Source organism: Rhinolophus hipposideros (genome assembly GCF_964194185.1).
Source record: "Rhinolophus hipposideros genome assembly, chromosome: 8".
Taxonomy (NCBI): Eukaryota; Metazoa; Chordata; class Mammalia; order Chiroptera; family Rhinolophidae; genus Rhinolophus; species Rhinolophus hipposideros.
Window position 1 is genome coordinate 27,263,135 of NC_138054.1, and position 24,059 is coordinate 27,287,193.

General features: G+C 35.2%; 1 protein-coding gene across 9 annotated transcripts in view; it reads left to right on the forward strand.

The window, feature by feature from the left end:
* ZNF644 (zinc finger protein 644) overlaps positions 1-24,059 on the forward strand; it is a 103,192-nt gene that overhangs the window by 49,500 nt on the left and 29,633 nt on the right. The window contains exons 4-5 of one of the 9 annotated variants that reach the window (XM_081055245.1): positions 9,760-9,826; positions 10,393-10,670. The exons of the other annotated variants lie outside the window; for them this stretch is intronic. Coding sequence (XP_080911371.1) covers positions 10,606-10,670 — 65 coding nt within the window. The 5' untranslated portion in view covers positions 9,760-9,826; positions 10,393-10,605. The remainder of the gene's footprint in view (positions 1-9,759; positions 9,827-10,392; positions 10,671-24,059) is intronic. 9 annotated transcript variants of the gene reach the window in all.

The window sequence follows — 24,059 nt, forward strand, 5'->3', positions numbered from 1 at the left end:
TTTGTTGCATGGTGTATCTTTTTCCATACTGTTATTTTCAGCATACGTGTATCATTGAATTCTAAATGAGTTTCTTATAAGCAACATATAGTAATGTGTATTTTTTCCACACTGTCATTTTCTTTTTAAGATTTTCATTAAAACGTAGCTAACATACAATACTATATTACTTTCAGGTGTACATCATAGTTATTCAATAGTACCCTTCTGGCAGTATATGTAGTTATTACCATATTATTGATTATATTTCCTATGCTAAAGAAGTGATCACATGATAAGTCCAGCAACAATGTGACACTGTACCATGCTATCACAATATTATTGACTATATTTCTTATGCTGTATATTACATCCCCAAGACCTGGAAATTTAAACCTCTTATTTATCTTTCCCCCCTTTTAAAATTTTTCAATTAGAGTTGACATTCAATATTATTTTATATTAGTTTCACGTGTACAGCATAGGGGTTAGACATTTATATAATTTACAAAGTGACCCTCCTGACTAGTACCCACATGGCACTATACATAGTTATTACCATATTATTGATTATATTCCCTATACTTTACATCCCCATGACTGTTCTATAAGTACCAATTTTTATTTAATCTCTTCACCTTTTTCACTCTACCCCCAACCCCTTCCTGTCTATCACCCCAATATATCTAATACCCATCTGCGACCATACATAGTTATTACAGTGTTATTGACTATATTCCTTATGCTATATCCTACATCCCCATGACTTCTGTATACAACCAATTTGTACTTCTTAATCCCTTTCAATTTTTTTATCCATCCCCATCCACCCTCCTATCTGGCAACCATCAAAATGTTTTCTCTATGAGTTTGTTTTCATTTGTTTATTTTGTTCTTTAGGGTCCGCTTATAAGTGAAATTATATGACATTTGTCTTTTGTTGTGTGACTTAATATACTCAGCACAATACCCTATAGGTCTGTGTTGTCACAGATGACTGGATTTCTTTTTCTTTTTTATGGCTGAATAATATTCCACTGTATATATGTACTACCTCTTCTTTATCCATTCATCCAGTCAGGGACAGCCAGGTTGCCTTCATATCTTGGTTGTTGTAAATAATGCTGCAGTGAACATATGGATCAGCACGTCCCTTCGAAGTAGCTTTTGGGGTTTCTTTGGATAAACACCCAGAAGTGGGATTACTAGGTCCTTCTTTGTCTCTTGTTATAGCCTGTGTTTAAAAGTATAGTTTGTCTGGTGTAAGTATTTTTTTTTTCTCATTCCACTTTTCGTAAAATATCTTTTCCCATCCCTTTACTTTCCATCTGTGTGTGTCTTTCAGTCTGAAGAGAGTCTCATGTGGGCGGCATATGTAAGGGTCTTGTTTTCTTATCCATTCAGCCCACTGTCTTTTGATTGAAGCATTTAATCCATTTACATTGTAAGTAATTGTTGATAGGTATGTAGTGATTGGCACTTTTTTTATTCATATATACATATATATATATGTATTTTATGTTAAAGAAGTCCCTCTAACATTTCCTTGTAACACTATTTTAATGGTGATGAACTTCTTTAGCTATTTCTTTTCTGGGAAGCTTTTTATCTGTCCTTTGATTCTAATTGATAACCTTGCTGGGTACAGTAGTCTTGGTTGTAGGTCCTTGTTTTCGTCACGTGGAATATTTCGTGCCAGTCCTTTCTGGCCTGCAATGTTTCTGTTGAAAAATCAGCTGATAGTCTTATGGGAACTCCCTTACAGGTAACTAACTGCTTTTCTCTTGCTGCTTTTAAGATTCTCTATTTGTTTTTAACGTTTGACATTTTAATTTTGATGTGTCTTGGTATGGGCTTCTTTGGGTTCATCTTGTTTGGGACTCTGCTGTTATATCTATTAGGTTGGTGCAAAAGTAATTGTGGTTTAAAAGGGTGAAAATAATTGCAAAAACCTAATATTTCGTCCTAGGTTTGGCAAGTTTTCTGTCGTTATTTCTTCAGATAGGTTTTCAATTCCATGCTCTCTCTCTTCTCCTTCTGGTACCCCTTTAATGTGAATGTTGGTATGCTTGATGATGCCCCTTCTACTATCCTCATTTTTTAAAATTTTTGTTGTTCTGATGGGTATTTTCTGTTACCTTATCTTCCAAATCACTGATTTGATCTTCTCTTCTAATCTACTGTTAATTCTAAGGTATTTTTCATTTATGTCATTGTATTCTTCATTTCTGGCTGATTCCTGTTTATTTTTCTATCTCCATTTTTATGTTTCCTGTCTCTTTGTTTAATTTCTTCCTGAGACCATCAAGCATCCTTATAACCAGTGTTTTGAACTCTGCATCTGATAGATTGCTTGTCTCCATTTTATTTAGTCATTTTCTGGAGCTTTGTTCTGTCTTATTTGGGACATATTTCTTCATGTCCCCATTATGGATGCTTCTTTGTTTATTTCTATGTATTAGGTAGGGCTGCTATGTTTTAGTAGAGAGTCCTCATTTAGTAGGTGTCCTGTGAGGCCCAGTGGCTTTAGTGCCTTTCCAGCTGCCCCTTGGGTGTGTTGTCCTTGGAGATGGATGGGTGATGCTCCAGCTCGTTTCAAAGCTGGCCACTGGGTGCACCAGCCCTGTGGCTGCCTGAGAGAGGACCTGCTGCAGATCAAGTCAGCCGCAGCCTGTGCCACACCCGGAGTCACCCAGCAGGAGCCACAAAGCAATCTGCAAATGTCTGTGTGCTGTGCTGTGTATGGAAGTGACTCAAGAGGGTAAGCTGCGAACCAAGGCCAGCTGTGCTAGTTCTGGGATTAGGCCAGCTCAGCCATAGCTACAGGAGACGGTCAAGCCAACTGCTGCTTTTCTGGGTTCCTTGAACCTTTGAGGGATCCTAGGGAAATCATGAAGCAACGTAGGTGATCTGTACAAAAAAAACCACTGGAAGTGGCTTGGGTGTTTACGAAAGTTGGGTGGGACAGAGTCTCAGATTCACCAGGGTGTGATGAACTATTACCGTTACCCAACTTGCTGTATCCCAGATACGGCAGTGCCTGTGTTTGTACACTAGGAAGGGGGAGAACTCAACAAAAAAAGATGGCCTCCACAAGTTCCTAAATCTGTGAAAGAGCTGTTTCTCCAGCCCCCTTCCTGACTCCAGTCAACTTATTTCCCCACTATATGTCCCTGCCACTTCTCCGGCTACTGCCCCAGCGCTGGAACTCAGAGCAAGGGATTCTATGGGTAAGTCTGGTGTGATCTCTTTAAGAGACTCCAGTTGCTCTCCATCTCAGCCACAATCACTGCTGGTTTTCACAATTAGAAATTATGGGGACTTCTGTCCCTGGCACTGGAACCCTGGGCTGGGGAGTCTGGTGTGGGGTTGGGACTTCTCTCTTCTCCTGGGTGGGGGACCTCCATAGCTGAGATATCCCTCCCAGTTTGTAATGGTCACATGCAGGTGTGGGACCAGCCCGTTTCACGTCTCTGCACCTTCTACCAGTCTCAAGGTGGCGTTTTCTGCATGTTCTTAGTTCTAGGGCTTTCGTTAAGCAAGATTTCAGGTGATTCTCAATAGTGATTGTTTTGTAGTTTAGTTATAATTTTGATGTGGTGTGAGAGAATGTAAGCAGTGTTTTACCTAAGGCGCCATCTTGACTGTGTCATTTTCTTTATTTTAATTGATGTATTTAGACCATATACATTGAAGATAATTTTTTATATGTTTCCTCCGATTGTCATTTCTCTCTTTCTCTTTGCTTCCCTTCTTGTGGGTTACTTGAACATTTTTTAAAGGATTACATCATTTATTGATAGTGAATTTTTGACTCTATCTCTGTAATTTTTATAGTGGTTTGTTTTTCTGTCTGTTAAAATATACATATGTAGCTTATTAAGAGTTTACTGGTGTCAGCGTTTTACCACCTGGAGTGAAATCTAGAAACCTGACTTCCATTTGCCTTTCCTTTACCTTCCTCACTTTTAAATACTAGTGTCTTGATTATCATATCGTAACTTTGTTTCAATCATGAAAGATAATTTATAATAAAAAGCATAGTCTGTTCTTGTTATATATACTTCTGTTCTTTTTATTTATTTTTTCTTTCCATATGTTCCAAGATTTTTTTCTTTTATCGTTTCTTTTGTGGCTGATCTTTTGCCAGTCTTTAAGTGTAGGTCTGCTAATGACAATATTTTTTTTTTAGTTTAGTTTTCTTGTTTGTTTGTTTGACAGTGTTTTCATTTCCCCTTCACTCTTACAGAATTGTTACACTGGATATAGAATTGACAATTGATAGTTCTTTTGTTTCAGCCCTTAAAAAATACTGTAACTTCTTTTTAATTTCAGATGGGAACTCTGTTATTCACCTTGGTTTTCTCTGTAGGTGATATGTTATTGGTTAATTTTTTGGATGTTTTCTTTGTTTTTAGCTTTCAAATGTTTTAATTATATGATTTTTGGCAAGTATTTGTTTAGGTTTTTCTTGTATAGGGTTTATTCAGTTTCTTAGATTTCTCATGTATCTTTCACCAGATTTGGGGGGTTTTCAGTCAGAATTTTTTCATATATTCTGTTAGCCTCACATTTCTTTCTCTTTTCCTTCTGAGATTCCAATGACATGAATATTGAATTTTTCGTTATTTTTCTCACAGCTCCCTAAGGCTCTGTTCTTTAGTTTCTCTTTGTTATTTAGATTGAGTGTATCCTATTGTTCTGTCTTTAAGTACACTGATTCTGACATCATCTTTATTCTACTATTGAGCTTATCCAACAAGTTTTTGAAAGTGTGTTGAGTTTGTATAATTTCTATTTGCTTTTTTATAGGTTCTGTGTATTTGCTTAAGAAGTTGCAGCTTATTGAATCAGTTTTTTATAATGATTGCTTAAAACATTTGTCAGAGTATATTCTAACATTTGATTTTTATCATTGGTGTCCGTTGATTTTCTTTCTCATTAAAGTTGTGATTTTTCTGATTCTTTGTATGACAGGTGATTTTTCTGTTCTGTACATTTTAGCTATTTTCAGAGATTCTGGACCTTTAAAAATTTAATAAGTATATACCTACCTGTTCAGATAAAGCATGCAGGTCTTGGTCTACTTTTGTGGGCTGTGGTTTCAGTGACAGTCTGATTATCTAAGTATTGTTTTTATTTATGAGTACTTGATTTATTTCATGCCTCCCACTCGTCCCTGCTCCCACTCATTCTACGGGTGGGGCTGTAGGGAGATGCTTTCCCAGACCAGGCCACCTGTTGCCTTTAGGTAAGGAGAGGTAGTCTCTGGTGATACAAAGAATGCTATCTGGATTTGGTGCTTTTTGTGGGATCCCCTTGCGAATGCTCCCTATCTTCTGGGTAGGGGAAGGCAATCTCTCAACCTGACAATGAAGGACAGTGCTTTTATTATCAGCAGAGCTTCCAGTTGATACCCCTTGCTGCTTCTGCTGAGTTTATCTGGTTGGGACTACTGATTGGTCCAGAGAAGAAATGAGCCTCCTTGAGCTACCTTCTGGTGCTTTATTGGGAAACAGTGGACCCGGGTCACCTGTTGGGTGCAGGATCATAAGATGTCCTTCTAGTATCCTCCAGTCCCAAGGTCCCTAGCAACGTTCATCTCCCTCTTACCACCTTTGGTTTATCTCTTGTGTTCCTGATTTTATAGTTGTACTGAGTGTGTGTGTGGGGAGGAGGGGGGTGGGGGGAGGTGGAAGGGATTGTTTCGTAAAAATCATTAGGTTTAAAATCTTTAAATTACTTAGCCTTTTAAAAAAATAGTAGCGGGGTGGCCAGTTAGCTCAGTTGGTTAGAATGTGATTCTGATAACACAAAGGTTGGTGGTTCGATCCCCGCATGGGCCACTGTGAGCTGCGCCCTCCTTAAAAAAAACAAAAAAAACAAAACACATGTAATTAATTGGTATATCAGAATATAGCAACTGTTATAGAGTGATAGTCCTCAAATGTTCTAAATGACAAAAGTAACTTTTGAATAAATTGCCTGTAATTTTATGGTAGTGCTATGGAAAGATCTAAGAAATTTTGCAATTGTATAATTTTTAATTTTACATATATATATATATATATCCAATTATAAAGAAGTTAAACCTTAACTTATATTTACCTGTCTTGTTGTTTTTTAAATTTTTATTGGGGAACAGTGTGTTTCTCCAGAGCCCATCAGCTCTAAGTAGTTGTCCTTCAATCTGGTTGTGGAGGGCGCAGCTCAGGTCCAAGTCCAGTTGCCGTTTTCAATCTTTAGTTGCAGGGGTTTCAGCTCACCATCCCATGAGGAATTGAACCAGCAACCTTGTTGTTAAGAGCTCACACTCTAACCAACTGAGCCATCTGGCCACCCTACCAGCAGCTCAGTGGCAGCTTGTTGTCCTCAATCTAGTTGTGGAGGGCGGGCACAGCTCACTGGCCCATGTGGGAATCGAACCGGCAGCCTTACTGTTCAGAGCTTGTGCTCTAACCACCTGAGCTATCTGGCTCCCCCTATATTTACGTGTGTTGACCACTCCTTCCAATCTTAGAATATGCCTAAGTAGTTTGAAATGAAGTGTTAGGCAATGGGAGAAAGATCAAAATGCCTGAAAGAGAATTCTACTCTACTTAATTCTCATGCCAAAATGACTATAAAACAGTTGTTTTTGTAGTGACTCTTCTCACCCATTCATACCTGCCACAGGTAAACAGGTGCATTAAATCTGGAGGTTAGAGAAATATTTCTGATTTCTGCCATCGGCTGTCTTTGAAGATATTTACTTTAGTAGTAGCTCTGCAGTTCACTATTATTTATACCTACAGTGATAATGTTGTCAAGGATTTTTTAAAAATTTGTTTCTAGATACATATGTGGTCTGGAGGGATGTTTGGCCACTGAACTATTGGAATTTCTAGAACATTACCACTTGCTTAAGGAATGTGAAACAAAATATTTGAAAAATTGGAAAGTTTTATGGAGTCTTAAATTATGTAGGTTTGATCTATTATTAACTCAATATTTAGTTCCTCTCCCCTCACCCAGAGGATGAGGAAGGTGAGGCTGGAAAGTTTCAAGCTTCTAATTATGGCTTGGTCTTTCTGGTGACCAGCCCCCACCCAGGAACCCACCAAGAGTCACTTCATTAGAACAAAAGATACTCTTATCACTAAGGAAATTCCAAGGGATTTAGGATCTTTCTGTAAGATTTTCCTATCACTCAGGAAATTAGAAGGGTTTTAGGTACTTTTTGTTAGAAACCAGGGGCACAGACCAAATACATATTTATTATGTGTCACAGAGTTCTTTGTGTATTTAGGTATACGATTTACTAATATATTCTCCTATTCCACAAGTTCCTTTGGTTCACAGAAGGTTTTAAGTTCGACTTAGTCCCATTATTCATTTTTACTTTTGTTGCCTGTGCTTTTGGTGTCACATCCAAGAAATAATTGCGACATCAAATGTCATGAAGCTTTTTCCCTATGTTTTATTCTAAGAGTTGTATAGTTTTAGCTCTCATGTTTAGGTCTTTGATCCATTTTGAGTTAATTTGTACGTATGGTGTGTCTTAGTCTATTTGGGCTGGTGTAACAAAATGCCACAGACTGGATAGATTATAAACAACAAAAATTTATTTCTCACAGTTCCGTAGGCTGGAAGTCCAAGATCAAGGTGCTCGCGTGGTCAAATGTGAGGGCCCTTTTCCAGGTCAGAAACTTCCTCTTGTGTCTTTACATGGCAGAAGGGGCAGGGAGTTCTCTAGAGCTTCTTCTTTCAGGGCATTAATCTCTTTCCTCATGAGCTAATCACCTCCCAAAGGCTCCACCTCCTAATACTATCACATTGAGTGTTAGGATTTCCACATATGAATTTGGAGGGAGCACAAACATTGAGATCATAGCGTGATGTAAGGTAAGAATCAAACTTCATTATTTTGCATGTGTTTATCCAGCTTTTTCCCAGCACCATTTGTCGAAAAGACTGTCTATTCCTGTCATATGGTCTTGGTATCCTTGTCAAAAATCATTTGATCTTATACGTGAGGGTGTATTTCTAGGTTCTCTATTGTATTCCGATAGTCTGTATGTCTTTATGCCAGTACCACACTTTTTTTTTTTTAACTTTTATTTATTTTAAGTGTGTTATTCTAGGACCCATCAGCTCCAAGTCAAGTAGTTGTTTCAATCTAGTTGTGGAGGGCGCAGCTCACAGTGGCCCACGTGGGGATAGAATCAGCAACCCTAATGTTATGAGCATTGTGCTCTAACCACCTGAGCTATCTGGCTGCCCCCAATACCATACTGTTTTTACTACTGTGGTTTTATAGTAAGTTTTGAAATTAGGAATCGTAAGACCTACAACTTTGTTCTTTTTCAAGATTGTTTTTATCTATTTGGGGTGTCTTGAGATTCCAAATGAACTTTAAGATTAATTTTTCTCTGTCTGTAAAAAAAATGCCATTGGGATTTTGATACGGATTGCATTAAATTTGCTTTGGGTGGGACATTTTAACATTATTATGTCTCTCAGTCCATGAACACTAACTGTCTTTATTTATTTTGTCATCTTTAATTTCTTTCGGCAGTGTTCGTAGCTTCCACTGTACCAGTCTTTAGCATCCTTGGTTAAGTTTACTCCTAAATATTGTATTCTTTTTGATGTTGTAAATGGAATTGTTTTCTTAATTTTTTTTCTCAGCTTGGTCGTTGTTAGTATATGGAAATGCAGCTGACTTTTGCATGTTGATTTTTTCTATCATTATTGTTTTTTGTTTTTTCCAGTTTTATTGACATATAATGTACATGTATTGTTGTATAAATTTAGGGTGTACAGCATAATGGTTTGGTTTACATATATTGTGAAATGATTATTGCAGTAAGTTTAGTTAGCTTCTATCTCATAGGTACAATAAAAAGAGAAAGCAAAAAAAAGATACAGAGAAACAGGAATTGTTGGTACAAATAAAAATTGGTGCTGCCACTATGGCAAACAGTATGGAGGTTCCTCAAAGTATTAAAAACGCAACTGCCATATGATTCAGCAATTCTGTTTCTGAGAATTTATCTGAAGAAAATGAAAACATTAACTCACAAAAAGATATCTGCTCCCCCATGTTTATAGCAGCATTATTTACAATAATCATGACATGGAAACAACCTAAGTATGTATCCATCAATGGATAAACAGATAAAGAAATTGTGTATGTGGAGTGTGAGTGTGTGTGTGTGTGTGTGTGTGTGTGTGTTAGATTCTACATGTAAGTGAGATCATACAGTATTTTTCTTTCTCTGCCTGACTTATTTCACTTAGTATAATTCCCTCGAGGCCCATCCATGTTGTTGAAATGGCAGGATTGCCTATTTTTTATAGCTGAATAATATTCAGTCATCTATCTTTCTTTCCTCTCTTTCTGTCTCCCTTCTCTCCCTTCCCTCCTCCCCCTGTGTCACACACACACACACACACACACACACACACACTCATAGACAAAGAGATCAAATTTGTAGTTAACAAGAGGTAGGGGAAAGGGGATTGGTCGAGAAGTACAAACTTCCAGTTATAAGATGAATAAGTACTAGGGATATAAGTTACAACATGATGATTGTAGTTAACACTGCTATATGATATATATGAATGTTGTTTAACAGAGGTCCCTAGGAGATTCTTTTAGTGTGTGTGTGTGTGTGTGTGTGTGTAGTCTTTTACATATAATATATATGTATATAATATTTTAATATTATTTAAAGTTAATAGTGCCAGAATCACATTTCCAAATTCTTCAGACTGAGCATCTGAATTTTTTAATAGGTCTCCAAGTGCAGACCTGTTTGAAAAACCTGTTCAAGATGATTCTGACTACATATTAGAGTTGTCTGTGAGTACTTAAAAATACTGTGGACCTTAGCAAAATTGAATCAGAAATGCCAAGGAAGAAGTTCTGCAACCTGTGTTTTTGAAAAGACAAGTTTTTTCTGAAGTACAGCTAGGGTTTTTCTGAAGCACAGCTAGGTTTTTTTGTGGACCGCTAGTCCACAATTTTCTTGGCCATAGAAAAGGACAGTTAGCAAAGTATTTTAATTACAGTCATTTGCAAAGGCCTCAAATATAAGGTTTTTTTTTTAAATATTGCACGCTGAAAGGAGATCCGTATGTGTTTTCTATATCTGGCATATAGTAGCTAACTAAGTTGTTTTCTTCTTAACGTTGAGGAAATTGATGTGTGTATCAATCCATCTAATTGCTGCATAAGGTTGCAGTACTAGAGGTAGGCAGGACCAGATTTTTTCTTAGGTAAACCTATTCATATGCCCAAACAGATATTCTTTAGGCCCCACCAGTTAGCAGAAAGCATGGTAGAGATGATCTTTGTATATTGAATAAAGCAAAAATTACTAGTTATTCATATATAACACAATAATATGGAACCTTCATGTGTAATAGGTCTGACAGTTAAGTTCACGAACTCATCCTAGAAAAAGTGCTACGTACCTCATTGCTGAATATCACTATGGTCACCTTCAAAGCACTCCCCTTGGGAAGCAATGCAGCGATGCCAGCACCTAGTCCACCCATCAAAGCAATTTTCGAACTCTTTTCCTGGAATGTCCATCAGAGCTGTTGTCGTATTACTTTGATGTCCTGAGTGTCATCAAAATGTCTTCCTTTCAATATTTCCTTTATCTTCGGATAAAGAAAGAAGTCACTGGGGGCCAGATCAGGTGAGTAGGGAGGGTGTTCCAACACAGTTGTTTGTTTACTGGCTCAAAACTTCCTCACAGACAGTGCCGTGTAAGTTGGTGCCTTGTAGTGATGCAAGAGCCATGAATCGCTTGCGAAAAGTTCAGGTTGTTTTTGTCTTTCATGCAGCTTACAGCACTTCCAAATAGTAAACTTGGTTAACTGTCCAGTTGGTACAAATTCACGATGAATAATCCCTCTGATATCAAAAAAGGTTAGCAACATCGTTTTGACTCTTGATTTGGACTGACGGAACTTTTTTAGTCATGGAGAATTGGCTGACTTCCATTGTGCACTTTGACGCTTTGTTTCAGGGTCGTATTGGTTACACCCATGTTTCATCACCAGTGATAACACGGCCCAAGACATCGTCTAGCCTCTCCAAAAGGTCTTGGCAAACTTCGACTCTCCTTTGCTTTTGTTCATCGGTGAGCTCCTTCGGGACCATTTTTGTACACACCTCTCTCATGCCAAGATTTTCAGTTATGATTTTCCTGTTGCTCTGTCGAAATTTACTTGGTCTGCTATGCCTCTCACAGTCAGCCGATGATTTTGGCGCACAATTTGATGAATTTTTGCAATGTTTTTGTCAGTTCTCATTCCTGGCTGCCCTGACCTCTCTTCATCAGTGACACCTTCTCTCCCCTCATAAAAACGTTTAATGCATTTGTACACTGCCGTTTTCTACATGGCATTATCCCCATCAACTTGGACTAACGTCCCCAATTTCACTTCCACTCTATCCAAGTTTAACAAGAAATTTAATGTTTGTTCGTTGCTGTAATTCAAGCTCTGACATTCTTGTGACGGCACACAAAAACACGCAACAATAATGCCACTCAGCAAGACACTGCCACATGTCAACACGAACACAACTGTGAGACATTGATATCCTAAGGTTATGAGACCTTACTGAGCTATTTGTACAGTGCTGCCAATGTCAGCGCATGGTGGCAAGTTCGCGAACTTAATTGTTATACCTCGTATGTGCTTCAGTGTTCATTGCAGCTTTATTTACGGTGGCCAAGACATGGAAACAACCAAAATGTGTCCTTCGGATGGATGATTGGGTAAAGAAGATGTGGTATATATCTATACACAATGGAATACTATGCTGTAAGAAAAGATGAAATAGTGCCTTTTGCAACAACATGGATAAATCTTGAGATTATTATGCTAAGCGAAGTCAGACAGAAAAAGTTAAGAACCGTATGATTTCACTGATATGTGGGATATAAAACAAAGGAACAGAAACTCATAGACACAGACAACAGTTTAGTGGCTACCAGAGAGTAAGGGGGTAGAGAGTAGTAGATGAGGGCAAAGGAGGTTAAATAGATGGTGATGGAAGGAGAACTGACTCTGGATGATGAACACCCACTGTGATATATTGATGATTGTATTACAGAATTGTACACCTGAAACCGATGTAATTTTACTAAACACTGTCATCCCAATAAATAAAAAATAAAGACTGTAACAGTGTTCTAAAACCTTCACTCTTTTACTGTGTGTTTGTTTCATTAATTTCTAAAGCAACTTAAGTCTTTTAAGAAAATACGGATTTAAAAACGAGCAACAAAGAGTAAGCACTACAATATTACATTCATAGTTCCTTGCTTTCTAAGAAAAACTTAATATTAAAACTCTAAATCCATCATAGTAATACATACTTTGCCCCCAAAAGATTGACCTCTTTTGTTTTTAAACTTTTGTGCCAAGATATTCTACAGTCTTATTAACATTTATTGAAAGATTGATTTTCCATTTCAGTATTCTAGTATAACTTTTGCTGTTGCTTCAGAGTGGTATTTTGGAAAAAGAATTTGCTACCACTTGGTGGCACTACTTGGCTTAAAAATGAATCAGAATGTCTGCTGTTAAGTGTGTGTTGTTCTACATACATGTTTAGATTCAGAGGAGATCTATTTGATATTAAGCGACTTTTTATTATGAATGTTTGATTCTTATTTTGTATATAAAATAATAATTGGCATAAAAGTGAGTTTTATAAAATGCCACGTGGAATATAAAAATATAAATCAAGACTTAGTTTGGTGGGGAGGGAAGCATACAAATTTTTTATGTAAATCTCCTTTATTTAGTTCAGGCATCATTTATATTTTGCCTTAATCCTCTTGGTGTCTAAATGTTTGAAAAATATATTTTTAATATTAGAAACAAACATCTTTAACTTTAATATCACCATTTTCTAAGATGTGTCTTTTATTTTGTCTCATATAAAGCTAAGAAACGGGATTTTTTTTCAGATGGTCAAGGTAATGTAACACATAGAAAAGCAAATTTAAATATATTTCATTATGTTTTCCTGTAGCATACTGAAAACTCAGCCCTTTTTAAGATACTTTATTTAATTAGACAAAGGATCCTGAACTGTAAGATGTGGAAAGTTATGTTCCCTGACATGATTTTAATAGCTAAAGTATTTTTGTAATTATTCATTTCTAGGTTGCATATACAGCATATAAAAGGTGTCTTTTTAAAAAATTGGAATTTAATACATACAAGAAAGTGCACAGAGTGTATGTATACAGCTCAGTGAATCACCACAAAGTACCACCACAGATCAAGAAGTCCAGTACTACCTGCAATCCAGAAACCCCCTATGTTTCCTTTCCCAATCTCTTTCCCTTTTTAATTTCCTTGAGTAACCACTGTCCTGGCTTCAAATAATACATATATAGCTTTATTTTGAAAACCTGCGTTTGGACTTATATGGAAATAGAATTATATAGTAGTAGTATTTGTCTCTGCTTATTTTGCTTATCAACACTATCTTTGGGAGATTAGTGGATATTTTCACATGTAGCGATAGCTGACTCGTAGATTTACTTTTGCACATTTGGATTGAATAATACTGTCATATGAAGAGTCTCGTACATGTTTCTTTGGGTACATTTATGTTGAGTATTACCAGGAGTAGAATAGCTGGGTCGTTCATGTATACATGTTCAAATTTGGAAGATAACACAAGAATTGTTTTCAAAGTGATTCATACCTATCCATCAATAGGATATGAGGGTTCTTGTTGCTCCATATTCTCACCAGTACTTGGTATTAATAGCCTCTTTAATTTTAGCCCTCTGGAGTATGCCTTTCCTTGCTTCCAAATGAGATGGAGTACTTTTTCATAAATTTATTGGCTGTTTTGATATCCTCTTTTGTGACGTCTTCTCTCCCCCTACCTTTTTTTCTTTATTATTACTATTGAGCTTTGTATATTACTGATTTATAGGTGTTATATATTTTATGAATGTGAGACCTGTTTTTTCTATTGGAGTTTCTGTCCTTTTCCTTTTGTTTTTAGGTGTTTTTATACGTGCTAGATAGAAGCCCTTTGTTTAGTTACATTTGTTGGAAAAATATGTCCCATTTTGACTTCATTTTCTCAGCATTAATATTCTTTTTTGATGAAAGGAAGATCTTAATGTAGTCCGATTTATCATTGTTTTCCTTCATAGTCATGCTTCTTGTGTACTGTTGAAGAAGTCTTTTCCCTGCTCCAAGATTATGAAGATATTCTCTTATGTTATCTTTTAGAACAGTGGTTCGCAACTACAAGCAATTTCCTTCTTCCCTCACCCCACACTTTTCACCACCGGGGTGGGACATTTGACAATATTTCAAGATATTTTTAGGTTTTACAACTAGGCGGGTGGAATACTCCTGGCCTCCTGTGGATTGGCTAGGGATGTTGCTAAACATCCTACAGCGCACAGAATACTACAGCGCACAAACAGCTACATAGCCCAAAGTATCACCAGTGCCGAAGATGAGAGATACTGTCGTAGAGGCTTTGTGGTTTTGCTTTCTACCTTCTTCCTGGAACTGAATATTGTGTATTATTTTGTGCATTGTTTATCATGTACTTAGAGTTACCTTCTACCTTGAACTAATTCTGAATATTATGTTCAGAATATTCTAAGTATTCTTTTTTTATTATGGATACACATTTTATGCAGCACCATTTGTTGAAAAGATTGTCTCCCCTGTGATAAATCACGTCTCCCTTGTCATAAATCAAGTGACCTTATACACAGGAGTCTGTTTCTGGGATCTGTTCCCCCGCCCCCCATTTGTCTACTTTATCCTTATGCCAAAATCACCGTTTTAATTTACATGACGTTATAACTAGTCTATATTTCAATAAAGCAAGTCTTTCCACCTTGTTCTTCTTGACCTTTTGCACTTTTATATAAATTGTTATAATCACCTGTCAGTTGTATGAAAATTGAGTCTTTTAAAATTTGAGATAGAGCTGACATCTTCAAGATACTAAATCTTCCAATCCATGACGTCATATTATCCTTTTATTTATTTAGATCAGTGAATCTCACACTGTGTTCTCAAGACCGATTTAAATTCTTAAAAAGAACTTTTATTTGGTTATATCAGTGTTTCTCAACCTTGGCGCAATTGATATTAGGCCAGATAATTTTCTGTTTGGGGGAACAAGAATATCCCGTGAAATACTAATATAAATAACATAATTTTGTGAAAAATATACTTTCCAAAAGTGAGAAGAGTAGCATTGTTTTCACGTTTTTGCAAATCTCTTTAATACCTAGCTTAATGGAAGACACCTGGGTTCTCATACCTGCTTCTGCTTTAATGCATTGGGATATCACAAGACATTCTGGACGACTGACTCCATTATCCACTTGTAAAAGAATGAGAGGAAAAAAGGCAAATACGTTCTTAGCATTAGTATGAAAATATTTGTGATGTTGAGGACCCCCTAAGAAAGTCTCCGGGCCCCCAGGGGCTCTGCAGACCACGCTTTTGGTAACTACTGCCCTGAGATTGCAATGTGCATCCTTGACCTATGAGTCTAATTCAGATATTTTGTGTCTTCCAGACAATGCAAGGAGCCCAAAACACTTCAATTCCATTAATTCCCCCTTACCCCTTGCTCAGTGTATTTGCTATAATCATGTATTTTTACCTCCACTTATATATTTTAATCTCCATAGGACATCATCATCATTTATGTCATTATTTTAAATTTACCCACATAATTAACCATTTTTATCATTTTTTATTCCTTCCTGCATCTGTGATCATTTTGTTTTATTTCCCCAAAGAACATCCTTTAGTATATCCTTTGATGTAGATTTGTGCCGAGAAATTCAGTTTTTGTTGTGTAATCATGTTTTGCATTTCACCATCACTTTTGAATGATAGTTTTTCAGCAGTTAGAATTCTGGATTGGCAATTTTTTTGTTGTTGTTTTGAACAAGGATGTTATCCCTTTGTGTTCTGTCTTCTATTGTTTCTGTTGAGAACTTAGTTGTTACTCTTGTCAATGACCTCCAGCCAAAAAGATGAGCATGAACACCTATAGTTGAACAAGTTTTTTACTTGTTGCAGTGAGGAATTCTGCACACTATAGGGAACCTTTGTTCCTGATTTTAAGAGGGTATTGGAAAGAACCTATTATAAAATTTGGACTTTGGGTGGTTAATTTTAGAGAGTCTAAGGAAGTAGACGTTTGCTCTAAATTGGATGTTGTCAGAACATAAGGACATTTTATGATTGCCCCTTTTTAATTGAGGTGAAATTCAGGTAGCATACATAAATCATTTTAAGTGTACAGTTCATTGGTAGTTGGTATATTCAGGATATTATGCAACCACCCCCTCTTTCATTGCAAAACTGTTTCAACATCCTCATATCCACTAACTAATCATTTCCTGTTTTCCCCTTCCACTACCACCTGGTACCCTCTACTTTCTGTCTCTATGCATTTGCGTATTCTCGATATTTCATATTAAAGGAACCATATATGTGACCTTTGTGTCTGGCTTCCTTCTCTTAGCGTAATGTTTACAAGTTTCGTACAAATTGTAGCGTGTACTTCGTTTCTTTTTTGGCTATTTTGAATAATAATGCTATAAACATTCATGTACAAGTTTCTGTATGTACATATGTTTTCATTTCTCCCGTGTGTGTGGGGTGGTGGGGGGAGAGCAAGAAACTAAAGACATGAAAGAGGACGTCCAGAACTGCTTCAGAAAGTGACAAGAATGATGGGATAAGTGTTTTCGAAGTGAGGGGGAGTATTTTGTGAGGAATTAATGGCTGTGTATCTTTTACTTTAATATTTTTTTAAAAATTTAAATATTTACCATATTGTTTGATCACACCTCATATACCTAGTAGGAGTTGAATAGGTGGGTCATACGTAATTCTGTCACCTTTTTTAGGAAACACCAGACCTTTCCACAGCGGATCTGCCATTTTGCATTCTCACTATCAGTGTTTGAGGGTCTCTATTTCTCATTTCTCATCAACACTTGTTTTTCTTTTTTTTTTTTTTTTTTTTAATTTAAAGCTATTTTAATGGGTGTGAAGTGGTATCTCATTGTGGTTTTCATTTGAATTTTTTTAATAACCAAGATGTTGAACATGTTTTCCTGGGCTTATTGAGCATTTATGTATCTTCTTTTGAGAAATGTCTGTGCAAGTCATTTGCCCATTTTTTAAATTGGGTCATATGTCTTTTTGTTGTTGGGTTGTTTATATATTCTAGATATTAAACCCTTGTCAAATATGTCTTGATAATGTCCTTTGATGCCCAAGCTTTTTATTTTGATGAAGTCCAAATTATTTTTTTCTTTTATTCATCATGCTTTTGCTGTTAAATCTAAGAATCCATTGCTAAATCTGATGTCATACAGATCCTTCCTTAGGCTTTCATCTAAGAGCTTTACGGTTTAGCTCTTACATTGCTGATCCATTTTGATTTAATTTCTGTATGTGATACTAGATAGGGGTCCAGCTTCATTCCTTTGCATGTGACTGTCCAGTTTTCCCAGCACCATTTTTTTGAAAAGACTTAATTTTTGCCCATTGAATGCCCTTCGCAGGTTATTTAAAAAATCATTTGGCCACAGATGTTTGGGTATATTTCTGGATTCTCAAATCTATTCCATTGGTCTATATGCCTACCCTTATGCTAGTACCACACTGACTACAATCGCTTTGTAGTAAGTTTTTAAATCAGTGAGTCCTCCTACTTTATTTCTTTTTCAATATTGTTTTTGCTCCTCACAACCCTTTGCATATGAATTTGCAGTTCCATATGAATTTTAGGATCAGCTTATCTGTTTTTGCAAAAGAAAAAAAAAAGGCCATTAGAATTTTGATAGGGATTACATTGAATCTGTAGATCATTTTGGGAAGTGTTGCCATCTTAATACTTCATTTTTGAATACATGAACATGGATGTCTTTCCATTTATTTAGGCATTCTTTAATTTCTTATTTCTTTCAGCATTGTTTTGTAGTTTTCAGTGTATAAATCTTCTGCTTCCTTGGTTACATTTATTTCTAGGTATTTTACTTTGGATGCTTTTGTAAATGAAATTATTTTTAATTTCCTTTTTAGATCATTTCTGGCATAGAGAAACACATCTGACATTTGCATATTGATCTTATACCTTCAAATTTGCTGAATTTGTTTATTGTATTAGCCCTAAGGAAAACTACAATATCCTTGATCTGTTGACTTTTGGGGGAGAAGTGTTTAAAGCCTTCCCTGTGATTGTCAGTTTCTTCTAATACTAATAAAAGTTTGTTATTTATATACTTTGTAGCCATTTTGTTTTATGCAGAAGGGTTCATGAATATTATATCTTGGTAGATCTTTTTAAATATATGATATTAATATATTAATATATGAATATCATTGATATATTTAATATATATTAATATATGATATTAATATGTGGTATTAATTTAATATATGATATTAATATATGGTATACTTTATTAATATATAATATCCATCTGTAGCAAATTTAGTGTTTTTTGTTAAATTTCATTTCATTTGATTTTTTTTTTTTTTTTTACATTTATACACACAATTTATTTGTGGAGGCAACGCATAGTAAACTGAAATAACAAGACTTTAAGATAATAATTTTTGGTGATGAGACAATCTCTCTCTGTACTTAAAACCCCTAACTCCAACCACAAGATTTCTTTATCAAAGTTTCCAAGTATTTCTAAGAAGGAGAAAAAAAAATCACTCAGTTTACCTTCCATATTTTGTAGAAGAAAGTCAAACATTACACAACTTGACAATTTCACATTCAATCTTCCTTCATTTTAGGTGTGTTTGTGTAAAGTGGCTTAGTTTCTAAAACCTCCAGAGGAAAGCGAACCCAGACTGAAGGTTTGATGACTTGACACTCATCTCTCCTTTTATCAGCTAAGGGTGAGAGACCAGTGACCACACATAATACTCCTGTAACTTCCCCTTAACAAATGTTTAGAAAGCTAGTCTTTCTTTTTTTTAAAAAAAATTTATTAGTTTCAGGTGTACAAGACAAACATTTCATTTGATTTTTGATAGTCGTGACATCTTTGTTTTTAACATTTGTCTAGTTTATCTTTTTGTCATTTTATTTTTAATCTTCATGTTTCTTTTATAAACAACCTATAGCATCCTTAAAAACTAAACAAATCAAATATGAATGCCTTTTTCTTTATTTTTTAATTGATTAAACAAAATTTTTTTTATTGGGGAATAGTGTATTTCTCCAGGGCCCATCAGCTCCAAGTTGTCCTTCAGCCTAGTTGTGGAGGGCAAAGCTCAGCTCCATGTCCAGTTGCCTTTTTCAAATCTTTAGTATCAGGGGTCACAGCCCACCATCCCTTGCGGGAATTGAACCGGCAATCCTGTTGTTGAGAGCTTGCACTCTATCTAACCAACTGAGCCATCCAGCTGCTCCTCTGGAAGTTCAGCGGCAGCTCCTTGTCTTCAGTCTAGTTGTGGAGGGTGCAGCTCACTGGCCCATGTGCGAGTCGAACCGGCAACCCTGTTGTTCAGAGCTTGCACTCTAACCAACTATCTAACTGCCCAAATGCCTTTTTCTTAATATATTAACCTTTCATTTACTGTGAATACTGATGTGTTTGGGCTTTTTCTGCTTTCTTATTTTTATTTTCTCTTTGGTATGTTCCATTGTTGTTGCTTTTTATAAATTTTTATAGGACCGGTCAAATTTTCTTTATTTTTTTAATTCTAGAGATTTGAAACTATTAGGTTGGTGCAAAAGTAATTGCGGTTTTTGCAATTTTTTTTTTTTTAACCTTTTAAACTGCAATTAGTTTGGCATCAACCTAATATATATCTTATTTAATGATTTTCATTAGTTATCCTTAAGATTTTAACACATTTTTAAAAAGATTTTCATTTAATCAGTGTCTACTAGTCTAACCTCCCATACTGAATTCTCTTTAGATCTTTAGCCCATGTTATTAAGTATTATATGCTTCTCATTTCATAGGAATCTGGTGTGAACAATTATCGACAGATTTAATTGCATGTTTTAGTGGTTTAATTGCTCATTAATTTTATTGATTTTTATGTCTTCTTTTTAAATATATTATCTTCTCTCTATGCCTGAGTAGGTCCACGAGTAATTATCTCATTTGTAGGTGGTAAACTTTTGGAATCCTTGCTTGTCCAAAAATATGTATGTTTTGTTGTTATACTTGAATGCTAGTTTATCTAGTTACAGAATTCTGGCTTGAAAATTATTTTCATACCTTATAGCATAGTACTAGCAAAAATGATAAGAATGTGGGGAAACAGGCATTTTTATACCTTCAAGGTAGACATGCATTATTGGTAGAAATTTGGGCAAATGAGGTGGAAATGTGCATTAAACTAAAAAATACACATACAACTTTGAAGAACCTATGTTATTGAAATTAAAACACTACTATAAGGCTATACAAGGATATTTATTGTATCGTGTATAATATAATCCCATTTCTGTAAAGATAAACACAAAACAAATAACATATGTATATGTGTTTGTATGAAGAACAAAAAGGCGGATATACCTGACTGTTACATTGGTGTCTAAAGTGGGAGAGAATGGGGAAAGTAGAGGAGATTGCAACAAATATGTTCTACTTTTGTAATATTTTCAGACAAATTTTATTTTAAAAAATCATTTTCCCTCAAAAGTCTGACAACACTACTGATGATGAATTGTGTATTCTTGTTCCTTTGTAGATAGTCTAGTTTTTGTTTTGTTTTCTGGAAATGAGTAGAATTCTTCCTTTTATTCTCAGAGTTCCAAAATGTCCCCAGGACTTGTCAAGTGGTATGTCTTTTTCTTCCTCCTGCTGAGCACTCATTGAGTCCTGTTAATCTGAGGATTTCTGTTTTTTTGAACTCCGGATTTGTTTTCTATTGTGTCCTCTTCTCCAGTCCCCGAGTTTCTTCTATAATTCCAACTTGGTTTAATTTGTGGATCTAGACTTTGTGTCTCCTAACTTTTCTCTTACTATTATTTTTAGCTCCTTTTTACCCCTTTTTAAAAACAATCGTGTTCAGGAGAAATACCTCTTTTCATCAGCTGTATCCACTCTGCTGTTCCATTTACCTACTAGGGATTGTTTTTGGTTTCTGGTTTTGTTTTATTTATTTTTTTCAAAGTAATTTTACATTTCCAAGTTCTTTGTCAGCCTCTTACTCAAAGCATACTGTACTTATTTAAAACACAGTAACACAGAATCTGAAGATATTAAGTTTATATTGAGTATATTTACTTCCTCTTTTTATTCTAGTGATTAAACATAATTTTAACAAGCATTTAAATTTATATATTTCTGTCACTATTAATAAGTTTATCTATAATCTCATTGTTGTATAAAATAATAAAAAATACACTTAACATGAATTTCAGTCATTTGCAGATCCCCACACACTTCAACCTTTTGGGAAAATTTTTCTAAGATGGTGGTGAGTGGTAATGTCTTAGAGGCTGTGTGCCCTCACATTTAAATATTATGTTATGTGTCTCTGTATAGAATTCTGTAGTCAAAATAATTTTACTTCCAAACTCTGAAGTTATTGCTCCGTTGACTTAACACTTAGTGTTGAGGGTGAAAAGTCTGACGCTATTCCAATTCATATTCTTTTGTATAAAATCAGTTTTTAGGTTATTTGATTGTTTTATTTGAGATTACCATGCCATTCTTTGCAGCGCTTGTCGATGACTATTCTAGTTCATGGTTTTCTCTGCCTTAGTATGTCTCTTTTTTCTAGTCCATCTGCTTTCATTTCATTGGTGTTTTATGAGAGAGCAAAGATCAGTTCATGTTCTTGAGAGACCCTAAGGAAACAGAAACTCTTAAATTCTGATTGGGCGCTTCATGTCCTTTTTCATTAGAACACTGGGTCAAGCGCTGTAATTCCCCTCTTTATTGCTTGTTGAATAACTATTTCACTGAAGCCCTGCTTTATCCCCACAGGAGTGTTACCATTCTAGCCCCAGCAACTCTTTAAGATATGCTTCTTCTTCTGACTCTAGGTTCTACTCACATATCCTGTTTATTATACCCTGGGAGTGGTATAAAGTCCCAGGTATGCCTTTCTAGAATAAGTTTCTGCTTGTGAAGGCCTCTTTCATCGCTAGGAGCAGTGCACAAATTAAGTGTCATCGTTCCATAAATGAAACAAGTTAATGGCAAGGGTCATAGGGAAATAACATTTATGAGCGATTACTAAATGGCAGGCCCTGTGCTACATGTTTTATTTAATCTTCACAATTCTATAAGTAGGTTTTATCTTTGTTTTATTGATGAAGCCACTGAAGTTTAGGAAGGTGGAGTAACTTTGCCCAAGCTAGAAGTTATGGAGCCACTTTTCAGACCCAGGCATGTCTACCTGCAAAGAGTCTCTTGGCACCGCAGTGTAAACTTTAGCCCAACCGTCTGTTTTGTGAAGCTTTTCTTAGCCATGGTATTTTATAGGACCTTATGTCTCCTCTGAAGTATAGAATGTATAATCCGTATTGCTCACTGGGAACATAATGTAGTGCTATTTATTGACAGCAGTTTTTTCTACATGTGTGTCCTGTACAGTCTTCTTCAGTTAAATAGCAGTACAGTAAAAAATAAACAAAAAATAACTACCAGTGATACCATTTGATTAGTGTTAAGAAAATTTTAAAATTTCCCTGAAATGATCTCAATTTTAAATATGCTTTAGTCACCTTTTATAAAACAGTAATGTACTACTGATAACATTTTGGTTTTATGGATTGGGTACATTGGAAATCATGAGTTCTGTAAGTCTTATGGTTCAAAATTGCTACTCTTGACCAATGCCATCATTCTCTCTTCCTATGAGTAAACCTGAAGGAAATTCTTTAAATCATAATGGCTTGAAAAAGGCTATACATTTGATTACTGATAACTATTTGCATTTTCTAAATATTATGTAGTGTTTTCTGTAACATTTTGTGGTGAAATTTTGTAATTAAATTCATAATAAATAATTGTCTCTGGTTTTATAAATGAAATTCCAAAATTGAACATTCAATATTTAAAAACTTGTTAGCAGCTCAAATGTTAAATAAGATAAAAAACTATTGGCTGATTTGTGATTTGCCATCTCACACACACCCACACACATGCGTGCGCACATGTGTGTGTGTATTTTTAGAAACTGGTCTTTGAGAGGTACATATTACTACATACTTTGTTTCAAGGAAAGCAAATTTCTGTATTTGAATTTTAACACCCTACATGAAGATAATTGTAGAGTAGTGATTACCTTGGAATATTTTTTTAGAAGATAATTGTGTATTCGGGGGCAGATTTTAGAAAGAAAAAAATGAGCATTGAGTAAATGATAATATCAAGAGGAGAGTTCACGTTTAATAAAAATATTATTTTATAGAAAATAAAATTTCTAGTTTTGTTTTTCTAGTTCTCAATGAAAATGTCACACTTTCCCATCTAAATATATATACATTTCAATTTACATACTAGAGTTTAAATATATATAATATAGGTGAAAGTTTAAGTATTTGTTACAGATTATTACAGAATTTCTTTTTATAATCTGAACCCCCTTTCAATAAAATTAAATTATAAATCAGTGAAATTTATTCTCTGGTTTAATAATATTCTATGTTCAAGTTTACTTCCCATTAGACTATAAATGTATATATTTTCTAAATATGATTAATATGTGATTATCAAATGAATTAAAGTAACTTTTGTAATGAGATTTTACTTTATTAAAATCTACAAACGTTTTGTAAATGTATATACAGTTGAATCTGAATTTTTGAATTTGAAAGAGCAAAATTGTTTGAGGTTTAGAAGAAACTAGTATAACATTTGTTATGTTTCAGGCAACCTATCTTAAGGCACAAACAACCCTTCACCTATTGTGAGGAATTTCTTGAAAGCCACGAATGTTTGCATTTGTAGTCATGCCACTAACTTTGATGTGCATACTCTAATGGACCTTGATCCTGTGGAATCATAATATGGTTGGAGCAGAAGTTTCATCAGTAGCACTATTTAACGTTC